The 16363-nt window shown below is 46.3% G+C and overlaps 1 protein-coding gene across 1 annotated transcript in view; it reads right to left on the minus strand.

The window, feature by feature from the left end:
• Window positions 1-9014, minus strand: part of Blk (BLK proto-oncogene, Src family tyrosine kinase) — a 24117-nt gene extending 15103 nt beyond the window's left edge. The window contains exons 1-4 of the mRNA XM_008828159.1: window positions 8910-9014; window positions 5607-5725; window positions 4685-4783; window positions 3381-3484 (exon numbers count right to left, since the gene is read on the minus strand). Coding sequence (XP_008826381.1) covers window positions 3381-3484; window positions 4685-4783; window positions 5607-5725; window positions 8910-9014 — 427 coding nt within the window. The remainder of the gene's footprint in view (window positions 1-3380; window positions 3485-4684; window positions 4784-5606; window positions 5726-8909) is intronic.
• Between the last annotated feature and the right edge of the window lie 7349 nt (window positions 9015-16363).

The raw sequence follows: 16363 nt of genomic DNA on the forward strand, positions 1-16363 counted from the left end.
AGGAGCTCAGAACAGAAAGTAACCAACTGTGGCTAGTAATAATCAGATATATAGAGATTAGAAACACATGTGCAAATATCTTAATGTTAATTGCATTAGAAAATGAATTTTGCATATGAAACTGTGTATTTTAATAATGAAATGTAGATCTTTTTTAAATGTTAAAACCTCACTTAATTTTATGTCTTATAAGGTTTCTACTGAGGACAGTATTATATAACTGTAATAATTCAACTGTAAACCTAAAAATTTACAGCCAATTTTGAAAAAGATGCATCTTAGCTCAGAAAATTGTTATTGAATATGTCAATGCTGTTGTAATGAAATCCTTCTTCTAAGTATGTTGTTATTAAATAAATAATTAACTGGGAAAAAAATAAAATAAAAATCCTCTTGAACAGAAAAAAAATATTTTTCAATTCTTAATAGTTCCATACCTTTGTCTAATGAATTTTAGTCTTTTCACCACCCCCTCTTGTTGACCTCTCATCCGCTTCCCTCTCCTGCTGAAATTCTTCCTTCCAGATTTCTTAGCACTGAATGGTTCACCTGCCTTTCAGGTAGGAAACCAGTGGGTCCCCACACAGGTGCCCAGAATCAGCTGCTTGGGAAGCCGAGGGGCATCCTGGTGACTACGTGGAACTTTGGAAGTGGCTTCCCTACCTTACATCCACAGGCTCTATCTTCCTGATGCAGAGCGAGACTACTCTGGAATTCTGAGATGCATGTGTGTGCTCATGTGTGTGTTACACGTGCATGATATTTGGACAGTCCTGAAGCCTCAGCTCCGTCCAGCCAATTCCCAGATTCCCCTGATGAACAAGGACAGGGAGAGATGTCCAGACTTTAGGGAACCCCATCTTCCTCCACATCAGGGGAGAGGCAATTTCCCTGCACAGCACAGCTTAGCAACAGGTATTTCCACCACGAAATGGTGCTGTGTCTGAGTCTCACTTCAAAGAGTAAGGGTGAATCGGGCAGGGGGAGGCATGTGTCTAAGAAACAAGGTGGGCTCAGCTGATCCTGTGGGAGCTGGGTGATGGGTATGGGGGCACCATTGTGCCACTTTATCTATCTCTGTGTGTTGGAGATAGTCTACATGATCAACTGCCATGCATCTCCAGTGATTTGATTGTCTAGTTGTTTCGTGGATGGAGGCAGCCTGCCATGAGGACGGCCTAGCAGCCGTGTCCTAATACGTGCATATGTGGTATGTCCACAATTCATATCCACATGATGTATATATTTATAAAATTCAGAAAATCTATAAAATTTAATGCACTCTTTGGTGCATCTTGGGAAGCTCTCCACAGAGCACCCCAGCTTCCCCATCTTCTCCTCCCCAGTCCTGCCCTCGTCCTTGGAGGGGCAGTGAGGCTGTGCCATCTCCTCACAGTGTCACCGTGTGCTCTGAGTGACTGTCCCTCTCTGTAGAATGTCACCGTGTGCTCTAAATGGCTGTTGTGGCCCAGCTCTTGCTGCTCTGACTTGTGCTTGCTGGCCTCTGCCCTGAAGCCATGAATGGTATCAAGGGTAGCAGGGCACTCCTGCCCCATGATGCCTCTGTCTTTTCTCACTGCCCACCCACAGTGGGCATCTGGTATGGCTCTCATCCCCTGAGTCCCCCAAATCCATACTCTGTAATCTTGATCCCTGCCCCTCAGAAGGTGACCATATTTGGGGATAGGTTCTCAAAGAAGGATTAAGGTAAAATGAGGTGATTGGGGTGCCCTAGCCCAAAGGACTGTGTCTTAAGAAGAAGGGATTATGACACAGACACCCAGAGGGACGGCCTTGTTAGGAGAAGTGGTTGGCTATAGGCCAAGAGGAGAGGCGTCAAGAGAAACCAACCCTGCCAACACCCATCCCAGGCTTCCAGTCTCCAGAACCTCCAGGAAATAAACACCTGTTGTTGACGCTGTCTGCTGTGCATGTTTTGACTGCCCAAGCTGGACACGCAGAATCTCACAATGTTGAGTGGGAAACACCAGCAGTGGGGCTCCATTGTATAAAGCTGAAAGGCGACAGATCGGAGCCACAGAAAAGCAAGGAAGGGTTTCCCCACAAGCATATCATCTCTCAGGAAGGGAGGGGTGCTGAATCAGCAAGAGGCCAGTGGAGGTGTGAGGGGCTCCTGGACTTCTGGAAGGTTCTACCTCCTAATTGTGTTTACATGGGGATTTATTTAATATCGTACTGCACAATTTATTATTAGTTCTTCATAATTTCTGCATCTTTCATACTTTATAACAGAAAGGACATTAAGGATCTGAGGATGTAGTTAGTGGAGGACTTGCCTGGCATGTAAGGCCCTGAGTTTGCCTCAAAAAAAAAAAAGGCATTAAGAAAGAATGTCAGGTCAAGCATGGTGGCACATGCCTTTAATCCCAGGACTTAGGAGGCAGAGGCAAGTGGATGTCTATGAGATTGAGGCCAGCCTGGTCTACACAGAGAGTTCCAGCTGGGGCTACAGGGAGACCCTGTCTCACAACCACTGAAAAAAGAAAAGAAAAGGGAAAAAAAAAAATGTCAGGTAGATTCCATGGCATATGCCTGTACGTGTAATCTCAGTTCTCAGCAGAAGCAGGAAGAGCAAGACAAGTTTAAGGTCAGTCTACATAGTGAGACTCAAAAAAACAAAAATGAGGAGGAAAGATGTTAATCCCACTGCCAGGCTCAGGGCTTTGGTCAGATTTAGGAAGGGGGAGGGGAGGAGGAGGAAGAGGAGGGGGAGGGGAAGGAGGGGGAAGAGGAGGAGGAGGAAGTGCAGAATGTTATTTAGTAAGTGACAGAGAAGAAGGGAGGGAGAGGAAAGGAGGGACAGATGGAGGGAGGGAAAAGGGAGGAACAGTGACCTAAGGGTGACACAGCAGCTTGCTCAGTCACAGGTGGATTTGAGTCCACGTGTCTCACAGACTGGCTCTGGTCTAACTCACCAGTTGCTGCCCTTCTACACCTGGACACAGGCCACTTCCCAACCTCTTGTGTCCCGCCAGCCTCTGAGATCCTCTCTAAAGATTCTCTGAGCTCCCTGATTCGTTGGTTTGCAAATGCGACTGGGGACCACAGGCTGCAGGGGACACTCCCTCTTCAGTCCCCCTGCCCCCCTCCCCACCACCTCTGTGTTCCTGCTAACCTGTACGTGACATCATGCCACCGGACTCCCACTGCCCCTGTCATCCAGGCCTCAGTAATGTCAATCATGAGACCAGGAGAGCAGTTAGTATGGACAGCTTCAAAACCAGATCCCAGGCAGGGCTTTGAGCAGAAGGGACACAGGACAGAAGCCACCAGATACCCCCACCCCCAGATCGAGGCCTCAGTGGGGACTCCCCAGGACTACGAACGACAAGTTGGGACAGCGAGGCCACCCTGCTCACCTTTATTGGTCTCGCTCTCTCTGATGAGGAAGGAACCTGCCTTGTTCATTGGTGCCAGCAGCTGCCTCTCAGCATCTTTCCGACGTATCGTCCTGAAGAACCACCTGGAAAACAGCGGAGCTAGGTAAGCCTCAGAACTGGGTCACTCTATACCATCTTCCACCCCTCCTGGTGACGGTTCCCACAAGTTAACACTGAGGTATCCTTCATATCTAATTCAGTTAGGTGGCCCCCAGTCCCTACGACCCTGTCTGGTTCCATTTCCCATCAACTGCTGGCTTACTGTGTTCCCAGGAAGAAATGAGAGCATTAGGTGACCTGTGCTAGCCTTGGTCTGCAAAAACACACCTGATCAACCACCCTCACCAGATGCCCAGATGCTGCCATGACTTTGCCCATCCTTGTCATCTAAGTGACTGATTGATGCTGCCAGAGACTTTCTAGGCCTGGACTCCCCATCCAACCCCTGCCCAGTCCCAGCTCTTTGGCATGGGGCTTTTTGGCACTTCTTGTGGTTGGGTGTAAAATGTCCCCCCCACAGGCTCAAGTCTGAGTACGTGGTCTCTGACTAGTGCTGTTTCGGGAAGCCATGCAATCTTTGAGACATGAGATCTAGCTGGAGGCTGTAGAGGCAGGACTTGAGGCCAGCTCAGTCTGCCTGCAGGAGCTCTCTGTTTACTGGTCCACTTAGAGGTGAGGGGTCCCAGCCGCACATTCCTGCCACCACGAACTGTACCATGCCTTCCCCACCATGATGGACTATGCCCTCTCACACCACAAGCTAAAATAAATCCTCCCTTGAGTTGTATTTTGTAATAGTGATGAAAGAGCTAAGCCAACACTGTTCTAGGGAAAGGCCAAGGCCCGGGTGTCTGGAGGGGAAGGGGAGGAGCTGAGTGTTACCACTCTACCACCTTCCTTAGTCCTGGGGCAGAGCCAGCTGCATGTCTCCACACCACATGAGGGAGTAAGTGAATGACCTGGATGGCCCTTCCCAGGACGTAGAAGCTGGTGATGAGAACACTGTTGCAGCCCACAGAGAACCATCCCTGGAGGTGGTAGAGAGTGGTTTCTGGACATAGGGCCAGCAGTGCTATGAATTCTGGAGGTGACTAGACACTGGGGACAGTCTTGTCCAGAGAAACCAGGAAATGGACAGCTCTTCCAGATAGGAAGAGTGATGACCTTGGTATCACTCAGGTGATTAGAAGTTGCCCAGAACATGAAGGCTGACCCTTCCTTCCCTACTCAAGATGGCTAATGCGGCCCCGATGCTCCGGCTTGAGGCTGTTTAGCCCACCTACTTTTCTACTTCGAGGGTCTCCACTGGGGCCACAAAGTTGCTGGGCACATAGCCTTCTCTCCCAGTGACAAGTGACTTGACCAACCACCAGTCTCCAGCTCTAGAGAGAGGAGGGGGGAGACAGAAATGTGACAGAGGCTCACACAGTATGCTCTGGGCAGTCCCCGGCACCCCACAACAGATCCCATCCTTGTGGGGGACAGTGGATCGTGGAGGTAGGCAGCCGGGTGATGAGAATGCACTGTGTTCATGGTTCAGTGCTCATAGCTGTCTGGGCCATTTCCACTTTGCTGAGGGTGTGACAGGCAGGGTCTTGGTGCAGGGGAAGAAGGAAAGATTTGTCCAGACAGCCTGACCTGCCCAAGGAGCTGCCTTCTATGGAGCAGCCCGTCTTATCGAACGGGATATGTCCAGAATATATAGAGTAAGTTCGGACTGGCCAAGAAAACAAACCCAGGAGGGCTGCTGACCAGGGAGAAACTGGCAGCCCATTAGGGTCAAAGGTCAGGGCCTTGTGGCCTTGGCTCAAGACCCCTGTAGAACTTTAGGTAGCAACACAGGCCCCTGGGGCCCCAGGAGGCAAGCCCAAAGGATTGAGAGAGAGTTAGGAAGACGGAGACAAGATGGTATCCCCCACATGGACTCAACCCTGGCCTGGGAGAGGACACAGTGATCACGCCGGACTTTGAGGTTGGAAGTTTGAGTCTGCAAGCCGGACCTTGAAGAGGGAGACAAGATGGTATCCTCCACATGGACTCAACCCTGTGATCACGCCGGACTTTGAGGTTGGAAGTTTGAGTCTGCAAGCCGGACCTTGACAGTGCTGGCTGCTCTTGTAACCCTTTCTTTTCTCTCCTTTACAGTCTGCAATGTGTTTTTTAAAGCTCTCAGCTTTCACCACACCTCCCAGCCCTAGAGGGCACCTCCCAAATGCCCTAATTCGAACACAAAACTGAACCTCAGGAGAAAACTCCTGTGCCCCGTTCTCACCTTGATCAGAATGCTGTTCAGGAGGTGGAGGGGCAAGGTGGTTAAAGACAACCTAGGGTCAAACACAGAGTTAGTTCAGCAGCATGCAGCAGAGTGGGGCCTGGCTGGAAGCTACTGGAGAATGAGTTGACTAGATTACCTGTGGGGGCCCAGGAAGTAGGGCAGCCACCTTTGAAGGCTAAACATCAATTCTGTACACACTGCAGCAACTACCTGGGGTAGCAGTGTCACCCCAAACAATTTGCCATCCTTGCCTTGACCATGCATTGATTACCCCCAGCTTCAAACGGGGAAAAAGCCCTGTTACCTGAGTTAAAATCCTGGCTCTGCCATTAAATGGTGAAGTTGCAGAAGGGTATTGGTTGGCAAAGAAAAGTATTTTAAAATCGTATTTTCCTTTAAAATGTCAACAGATATTTGCAGGTGTCTATCTTGTGATAGACTTCTGCATTTGTGTTTCAGGACACACCACAAGGATATACCTAGTAATAATAATACGTAAAACATTTTCAACATGGAGATACGCATATGATCCATGACCGAACAACAAAACAGTGAGCTTCGGCTCACAGTGCATCAATGTGGTTAAATCCCACAAGCATGACAATGGCACAAACACAAATTTCAGTAAAATACGGCATGTTTGATTTGGCTGATTTCACGTCTACAAGGTGAAAAATCAAAGCTATATATTGTTTAGGGACACATACAGATGTGTAATGGCTGTTGTTGCTTGTTTGGTTTTTTACTGAATTTTTGAGAGTTTCATACACTATGTCTTTATCATGCTTAGAACCCCTCCCCACTCCCTGTCTGCACTCCTGTTATAGTCCCTCTGTCAGATTTCATGCATTCTGTCATATACGTTAAGGTCTATTGAGCCAAGTTTGTGTCCCCAAATGTCCTTCAGTGTGCGTCCACCCACCAGAGCCTGGCTAACCTGTCCAGCATCACATCCTGAAGGAAAACCAACTCTCCCTCTCCCAGTAGTTGTTGGTTGCCAATAGCTCCTCAGCTAAGGTTGGGATTTCTTACCCACCTTCTCACTTCTATGTCTGGCCTGTGTGTGCATGTGTCTTGTGTTTGCTGTCACCACTGTGTGAGTTCATATGGGTAACTTGCCACATGTCTGGAAAACTCCGTTTCCTTGTGCTCACCAACCACCTCTGCCTCTTACAATCTTTCCGCGCCCTCTCCCACAACAGTCCCTGAGCCTTGTGTGGCACAGGTTTGATACAGGTGTCCTGTTCAGGGAAAAGCACTCTGCAGTTTCTTATTCTCTGCAGTTTGACCAGTTGTGGCCTTCTGAGTTCATCACCATCTGTTGCATGAGGAAACTTCAATGGTGAGAGTTGAGAGATGCGTGAATATTCTCTCTGCCCCCTGTTCTACTATGCTCCCTGAGCCTTAGGTGTAGCGATTGCATTGTCAATGTGTCACTTAGGGCTGAGCACATCAGACACGTTTTCTCTGTGTGTGACTAGTTGTGGGACTTTGTAATAGTCTCCATCTGTTGTAAAAAGAAGCTTCTTTGATGAGTGCTGAGAGGTTCACTTGTCAGGCTGGTTGGAAGCTCTCTAGCCGCAAGCTGGTTTTTTTTTTTTTTTTTTGAGACAGGATCTCACTACGTAGTCCTGGTTAGCTGGCCTGCAACTTACATAGACCAGGCTGGCTTCAAACTCACAGATATCTGCCAGCCTCTGCCTCCCAAGTTCTGGGATTGAGGGCGAGCGCCACCACATTTGGCAGTGATGATTAGTTTTGATTGTGAACTTGACACAATCTAGTATAACCTAGGACAGTAGTCTCGGTGAGGGCTGTCTAAATGAGATTGGCCCATGGTCATATCTCCAGGGATTAGGTTAATTACTTTAACTGAGGTGGAAAGACCTGCCATTGTGGACAGCATCATTCCCTAGACAGAGGATTCTGAACTATGTGAATAGAGAAAACAAGCTGACCACTAGCATTCATGCGTCCATTCCTTCCTCTGTTTCTATAGTGGAGGGGACGGGCTGGAGCAGCAGCCAGGAGAGTACGTAGAATTGGTCACTTTCTGTTTCTGGGGTGGGGGATAGCTTTTCATTTCACAGTTGTGATGGTTTGAATGAAAATGTCCCCCATAGGCTCCAAGTTTTTGGATATTTTGTCCCCAGATGGTGCTGCTGTTTTGGGAGGTTTTAGAAGGTGTGGCTATCCTGGAGGAAGCCGTCACTGGGGGTGGGCTTAGAGAGCTTTTAAGCCTCCCCAGATCTCCAGTCTCTCTCTCTCTTTGTTTCCTGTACCTGCTGGAAGATGTAGAGCTTAGCTTCCGCTCCTCCTCTCCAGCCACCTCTGCCACCATGCCTCCCCACCAAGACGGACTGTAATTCCCCTGGAACCGTGAGCTCAAACAAACTTCCTTTTATAAGTTGTTTTGTGTCAGTGCTTCTGTCACAGCAGCAGAGAGTGACTGATACAACAGTGTTCTTGCAAACTGGTGGAACAAGTTTTCCTTTACATTCCAAACTTACTGAGCACAATTCTGAAGTGGACTTTTGCAAAATGATATGCATGGCCCAGTTGCATTAAAAATGTAAACATTTCTTGCTCTTCACAAGAGGTGAGTTAGGAGATTCAAATGCATCTATCTCCATAATTGTTTCAAATAGCCTACATCAAAAAAATAAAAAAATAAAAAAAACATATAAACATATGATACAAAGAATGGACAAAAGAAGGGTCTCGGGGACAGGAGCACAGGAGAACTGACTCCAGTATCTCTGGCAAGTGAAATAGTAACAATGATCGCTTTTCACAATTAGAGTATATTATAGAGCTTTCTTAAGCTAAAAATTCCAGGCTTCTACTTATTAGCATACAACTTTGACCTAAGAATGAGTTTGCCCTTAGGATCATTCATTCAACAAACATTTCATTGTGTGCAGTCTTGTGTTATACAGGGGCGTGGCTGGAAAAGAGGCCTGGCCTAACTATGACATGGAATCATCGATCCCTGCCCCCATCAGGTCCCTGTTAGAATCTCAGTAATGCCCATGGTGGCAGTCAGAGCAGCACATAGGTCCAGGTAGGACTCCAATTGCCCCAAATGAAAAACAGCTTGGTGGCCAGGCAGGGGGTGACATGAAATGGTCCTCTAAACACGTGAGCCCAAAGGGGCTGGTCCAGGGAGTGCCATGTGCCCTACACTGCCTTTCCTGCCTCTACTCCAGTGCTAGAAGGGGCTGGTCACTTACCACAGGTGGCAGTGGAGGGGAAGTTTTGCCCTGGGCTCCAGCCTTCACAGGGCTCCAGCCCCTGCCCTTCTCGCTGGCCTGCCTCTTGCTGCTCAGCAGCCCCATCCTGCAGGGAACAAAGAACAATGGTGTGAGGCTGCCAGTCCCTGGACTCTGGATCCAAACCCTCCAAAGAGGAACGTGGGACAGTGCAGTCCTCAACATCCTCCACATCAGAGTGTAGGAGAAAGGGCAGGGAGGGCTAAGCTGGCATCTGTCCTTTTCAGTGGCCCAGAGAGGAATGATGACTGCATTTAGAACATAGAAACCACTGGCCTGATGCAAAGCTAAGGAACAGCTGGGTGTCTCCTAGGGCAGGAGCTTCCCTAGGGCAGGAGCCTGGGCAGCAGAGCCCTATTTGTTCTATGGAGCCTGACCTCCTTCAGTCTTATTCTGCCAGTGGGTCACTATGTCACCAGGAAAGTCACCCTTCCTCCTTGGACCCACAGGTTCCTCTGTAGACTGGGATTTTGTTAGAAACTGTCTGAGATTCTCTGTAGCTCAAATTTTCAGGTGAGATGCATATATATATATATATGGAAAACCGATAGTACAATAAAAAACCGACCACTGATGCTCAGTAGAAATCATGGTCAAGTTTGTCCTTAGGTAAAAAATAGACGTGAAGACCCCAGAGACCACACCATCAGCTCTGCTCTACCATCACCACCCTCCTACTCTTTAGGGAGGGTCACAGTCAGCCATCAATAGTCTCACAGCCAACGAGCAGCTAGAGCAGAGTCAGCCTAGGGGTACACCTGAGGCTACCACTCTCCCCACACTTGGGGATCTGGACATCCCCAAGATATAGACCTTCATGAGGTAGGGAGGGACACTGAGCCACTCTCTCAGAAGGGTATGGGTACCATGTTCCATCAGTTCTAAAATTCCACGTCTTACAATGGAATGATGCTTCTTGGTGTAGTTACCAGCAGCTCTCTTCATCTTTCAGTGATACATGAGCTAAATGCTGGCTTCTTGCAGCAGTGCCATGGAGTCAATGACACGCAATCCATTTCTTCCTGGGAGTTGAAAGCATATTCCTTACCTCATTGCTACTGAACTCAACTCAGGAAAACAAAGGAGTTCACAGTCATTTCTGGATCTAGGGCAGAGTCTCAGTAACTAACCCACAAGTATTTTTTAGATTTATTACTATTATTATTATCATTATTATTGTGTGTGTAAGTATATGCCACATGTGTACAGGTGCACACTGGATTCCCTGGAGTTATAGGCAGTTGTGAGCTGTCTGACACGGGTGCTGGGAACTGAACTAGGGTCTTCTGCAAGCGCAGCAAGCACTCTTAAGCACTGAGCCATCTCTCCAACCCCTACAAGTGCTTTGTGTAATTAATCATGCCTTACCTACAGAACATATACAATTTTACATGTTAAAGAATAACGCTTTTAAATTTTAATGTTTCTTTGCATTAACTGAGGTCAGCTTTCTCACCAAATGAACTTTAATGCCAAAATGTACAAGCAACGTTCCAATTTTCAGAAAATTTTGGTATCCAACGTCATGTCTGTATTAGGAATAGCTACTGAATTTGAGTCATGCCTGGTTGGCATCTTTCTATGCAACTGCTTTAAATTTTGTTAGAATAATGGATCGTGTGAGCAAACGTCCACTGAGACACTCATGTGCTTGGAGTAAAGCTATTTGGTCACACTCTGGGGATTTTTTGGCACAGAATGGATTCTACTTGTTATTGGATTAGAAAGCTAGATTTCTATGCACCACCGGTGTGAGGGACTTTAACTGCAAGGTAGTGCTGCCTTGGTAGGGCATTCTGGGAGCTCTTTGTCTTCCCCTGGTCTCGAGAGCTTAGTGACACTGCGATGGGCTGACACTAGGATGGGCTGACACTGGGATGGGCTGGCACTGGGATGGGCTGGCACTGGGATGGGCTGACACTGGGATGGTCTGGCACTGGGATGGTCTGGCACTGGGATGGGCTGACACTGGGATGGTTTGACACTGGGATGGTCTGGCCCTGGGATGGGCTGACACTGTGGTGGTCTGGCACTGGGATGGGCTGCTCTTTAAGGGCTGGGTAGAACTCTTGGCTGTTAAGCACAGGTTCCTGGAGCCTCCTGGAACAGCCAGTCTTCCCGTGCATTTCAAAGTCTCCTGCAGGAATTAGATATTTCCACTTCTTCCTTGTGCCATTGTGATGAGGGTACGCTCTGCAGCTCTTGCTGCCTTCGTTTTTACGCAGCATTCTCCCGTAGTTATTTTAATCTGTTATCTTTTTGACCCTGACTTCTTTCTTGTTGCTTATGCAAATTTTAATGTGTTTACTATTAGAATTAAATTTTTTAAATTGGATCAAGTTCTCTGAATGTTTACAGAACCAAATAAAATTTGAATCTAGCTTGAAGGTTGGAAAAACAATACTGGAACGAAAACAGCATGAAACCGGAAGGAGCAGATGTGTCATCGACGGGGCGGTATGGCAAGAATTTTGTTATACAAGGAAGCTGCATGTTCAATGTGACGATTTAGTACGAAAAAGTGCCATCTGTGTTCAGTGAAGAACTGGTGGTTTACTTTAATAAGTGGCATTGGGAAGATGGCCACACGGAAGAAAATGCAATTGCCCCTACCTCATACTATGTGATAAAATAGGGCCAGGTGTGTAGCTTAGTGGTAGAGCACTTGGTTAATGTGCACTGACACTGGGCAAATCCCAGACAAAACACACACACACACACACTCATATATGTGTAATGTACAGATAATATACATATATATACACACATACACAAACACACATTATTGGAATGAAAACTTTGGACACTATACAAATAATCGAGAACTCAGAGACTGATAAAGGTAGCCAGAAATTAAGGAAGAACAAAAAGACATTTACAAATTCATCAACATTATCACTATTATATGGCAGAATAAAGTCATGAAGTCAGTATATAAGCAATATATTGGGGAAACACTTGCAAAGCCCGGGGCAGAGAAACATTTGTTCACGGGGAATTCAGAGCTCATGAAGATTGACAAGAAGTACGATGTTGCTCTAATCTGCTCAATAGAAAAATGCACAGAGACTGTAAATAGGACATTCCTGCAACACAAATTCAAATAACTAAATGAGCATATGAAAACAAGATTACTTACTAAGTGGAAATACAAACTAAAATAAGAAGAGAGTATCACATTAGAGCAGGAAGACTGGTAAAAACAGACAGGATGGCAATGCCCATTTACGGCAAAGAAAGGGACGTTTGCGTTTATACACATTCCAGTTTGAAACCCCAGGGTATTCACCCCGGGTATTTGTGGTCTGTCTGCTCATTCTCACTCCATTTCTTGTGCATGTGGTCCGTCAGGGCTGAGATCTGTATTTTGTTCATTGTTGAATCTAAAGCCATGTTGGCGTTCAGTGCGTGCTTAGTACAGATTTCTCAGACAGATAATATTGTTACTCTAGAAGGCACTTATTTATTTTTCATTTTGTGCTGCTGTGGGACTGAACCCAGCACCTTGAACATATTAAACAAGTTTTCTACCACTGAGATATACGCCAGCCCAAAAGAACTCCTTCAAGTTCTACTTTAAAAACACACATACCTTTTAAAAGATGTTTTTATTATTATTGTTATTATTATTTGTGTGTGTGTGTGTGTGTGAGAGAGAGAGAGAGAGAGAGAGAAGGAGAGAGAGAGAGAGATCCATGAGTGTGAATGAGGGTATGTTCATGCCGTAACTTTCAGGAATTGATTTTCCTTTTACTGTGAGATCCAGGGATTGAACTCCAGGGTCCTCACGTTGCACATCAAGCACTTTTACCCACTGAGCCATCTTACCAACCCAACCCGAACCTTTTTGACTTACAGTCTCACTCTGGAATTCCTTAAATTAATAAAACATCATATAGAAATACAAAAGTGTTTCCTGCAATAGTTGTAGCAACAAAATAAAACCCAGCAATGTAACTGCTTACCAGTTAGGGAGTTGTTGAATAAACCTGTTCTCTAAACATCTCTAAAATATTATACAACAGTGAAAAAGAGTGGGCTAAGCCTTAACCATTGAAGTCAAGTAGAATTTTTGCAGTGTACTGTATATAAGAGAGGAAAGAAATCAAGAGATGCTGGGGAGACAAGCAACCAACCTAACCTAAGGAGGGGTGTGTGTGTGTGTGTGTGTGTGTGTGTGTGTGTGTGTGTGTTTCAATTTTTACATGGAAAGAGGTTTGGGAAGATGAACACAGACCTGTTTTCTTTGTTTGTTTTGATTATTGATGGAGGAAGAAGTGCAGAGATTAAAAAAAACAAAGATAAAAAGCAACAAAAAACCTCTAAAAATCATTAAAAATTTTGTATGCACATAAAACATTAATTCTGGTTACCTCAGGTGACAGAACTGTGTGTGGCTTTTATCTTCTCTTATAATTTCATGTGAACAAGAAAAGTGAACAGAGAAGCTGACTGATTTGCTCAGCAACAAGAGGCACTTAGGGCCTGGAGACAGGCTAGTTCTTGATACTGGTCTCTGATTGGCTTGGTTTCACGTCTCTCCTGACATCTCTTAGTTTTCCGGCTCAAAGAAAAGTCAGTAGGCAGCAGGTTCTAGAACCTTTCCTGGACTTGGAAATTTTCTTCTGTACCTTCCCAAGTGACCACGCTTTCTCGCTTCAGTCAGCCATATTGCCACCAGGTTTAAATCCCTGGGGAAAGATGTCCACTTAAATGGCATTATTGAATATTAAAGACCCTAAAATGAAATGAGAACTTGCACTCTGCACACTCTCGTGTCCTCTGTGCGAACAGCTGATGTTCCCTGACTTCAGGTAGCACTCAAGCTCCCTATGGACCCCTCTACCAGGGCTCAGGCTGCCCCTGCAGGTCTGGGGTAGGTGGAGCCAAGAACTACAGAGGGAGTCATGTGGACCCTGAGGGCTCCAGCAGACTGGGCTTCACTGAGTAGACACTGGCCTCCTTCCCAGCAGGGAGAATGGGAGTCTGTACAGACCTTCACCAGTTTGCCCCGGGGAGATGCTCAAGGCCTGAAACACAGCCTCAGCCAGGTAGGATGTGGTGGAGGTAACAGTTAATAGAAAGCCGAAACCCTTTACTTATACCTGCTGAGCATGTTATGGTTGAAAAGCACTTGACGCCTGTGATTGACGTTTATGATGAGATCAAGATCCCAGCTGCATTGATCGTCTTGCAGCTGAAGCCAGAGTGTGGAGGAAGCTTGCTAAGGGACAGTGGCAGAGGGGCAGCTCCAATGTCACACCCAACTTGCACAGAAAGTGGGAGTACAGGTGACCCTTCCGGGGGCTCCAGCTCCCTTGGGTACAGTTTAGGTTCAAGTTTACATTGCCTGTCCCCTCTGCGGTGGGGGCTGTCACTTGTCGATGAAGCCCTCTTGTCAGAGGGTCCAGGAGAGACTGGGGAACCCTCTCCCTCCCTGATGCTCTAACAAGGGTGGCCAGGGGCTCAATGACCAGGGCTCAGAACAGCACACCTTCTGGTTTTGTGAACTTGGGCCAATCATTTCGCCTCTTTGTTTTCTTACAGATGAGGAGGTGAGTCCGTTCCTAGCGTCACACAGAAAACCTGAACAGAGCATCTTCAAATGAGGCTGAGAGTTGAACACTTGGCTTCCCATCTGAGGAAAGGGGTAGGGTTAGGGGAGCGCTGTTTATGTGGAATTAAACCAAATTACGAAACTCTCAATTACGTCTTGCCTGCTTGCCACATAATTCTAGCTGGTCACAGGTGTATTTTAATTATACTTTCCTGTGAAGATGGGCTGTTTGTGTAAAATAAGGCAAAAGCACACCAAAATATGAAAGCAATTGTGTGAACACTGCTGCCTGGGCAAAAACACCCTGTTGGCTGAGCCTGCCATGTTTGGGAATGTTCCCACAGGGGTACTTGTGTCTAAGCTTCATATGTGGAAGATGTTTAGGCAAGTTGATACATAAAGAGCAAGTACGTGGGTTTCTAGAATCAAAGCCCAACAGCCTGTACGCAATTCACAAAACTTGACAAGTGACCCCCAGCAAGATAAAGATGAAAACGAAGCAAAGAACAAATGGAATACCAAATTTTATATATATATATATATATATTCCAGACAGACACATAACTATGGCATATTCTAGAAACAGATGGAGCAGTGGGTGGCCTGTGGGATTCCTGATGCTTTCCTTCCCCAGAGCTTTGCAATGCCCAAGGTGTTCTTGGACACGTTGAGATTGCTTGTCTTTCCTCTGGGAGCTGAGGCTTGGTGTAGGAAACAGAGGGCTTAGGTGCACTTATACACATGCAAGAAATATACTCATGCACATAAAATAAAAATACTAAATAAAATATTTGAGAGGTCGCTAAATGGCAAAGAGCACTTGGGGTTCAGATCCCAGCACCCTCATGGTGGCTCACAACCATCTATAATTCCAGTTCCAGGGGACCTAACACCTTCTTCTGGCTTCTGCAGACATTGCATACATGTGGTACACATACACACATGCAGGCAAAACATTCATACATATAAATAAATATAAAGTCTTATCAACTAACCACGTAACTACCCAACCATCTAACTCAATCTACAACCAAATTCCAGTAATCGGGCTGGAAGGATGGCTCAGTTGATAAAATGCCTGCTGTGCACACTTGAGGACCTAAGTTCGTATCCTCAGTTGCCTGCATAAAAAGCTGGGCACAGAAGTGTATATTTGTAATCCCCAGTCTCAGGAAGGCAAAGACAGGTGGATCCCTAGAGCTCATTGGCCATACAGACTAGCCAATCTATCATCTCCAGGGTCAATGAAAAATTCTGTCAAAAAATAAGGCAGAGAATGATTGAAGAGGACACCAAGGTGTACACACATGTACATACATGTACACACCTGAATTTGTAGACACAAAGTATACACAGAAAAACCTTCCAACAATCATCTAACACTGGTGTCCTGCTTGGTTTGCCCTTGGGATTCCAACAAGGTCATACATAAGCAACTCATGATTACTGTGGCCCTTTTCCAGCCTTGGCTAGTTCTGTGTCATTGGTTTGTACAGTACAAGTCCCACGAATGTTTTATATGTTGGATTTGCCTTGCGATGGTTCATAGCATGCTTCCCTCTCTCCCTCTTCCTTTTACATCGAGTGAATGCCACAGGCTCCATTAGATGCCTAATAATCTGCTCGTAGAGATGCCGCCTACGGGTGGTTTGTGCTCCATGCTGCTTGTCAGGAGGCTCACAATGTCTAGATGTTCCACTTCTGTGATGCTGATTGTGAGCTCATGGTGGATTAAACACAACCAAATTCCCAGTAAGTCATTTTGTAGATGTTAGCAAAATATTCTCAAGTTTATATGGAGAAGCAGAAGTCTGAAGAGCGAGTACAACGTTGAAGGAAAAGAACAGAGTTGGACCCT

The sequence above is a fragment of the Nannospalax galili genome, unplaced genomic scaffold, assembly GCF_000622305.1.
Source record: "Nannospalax galili isolate Female #2095 unplaced genomic scaffold, S.galili_v1.0 scaffold612, whole genome shotgun sequence".
NCBI lineage: Eukaryota > Metazoa > Chordata > Mammalia > Rodentia > Spalacidae > Nannospalax > Nannospalax galili.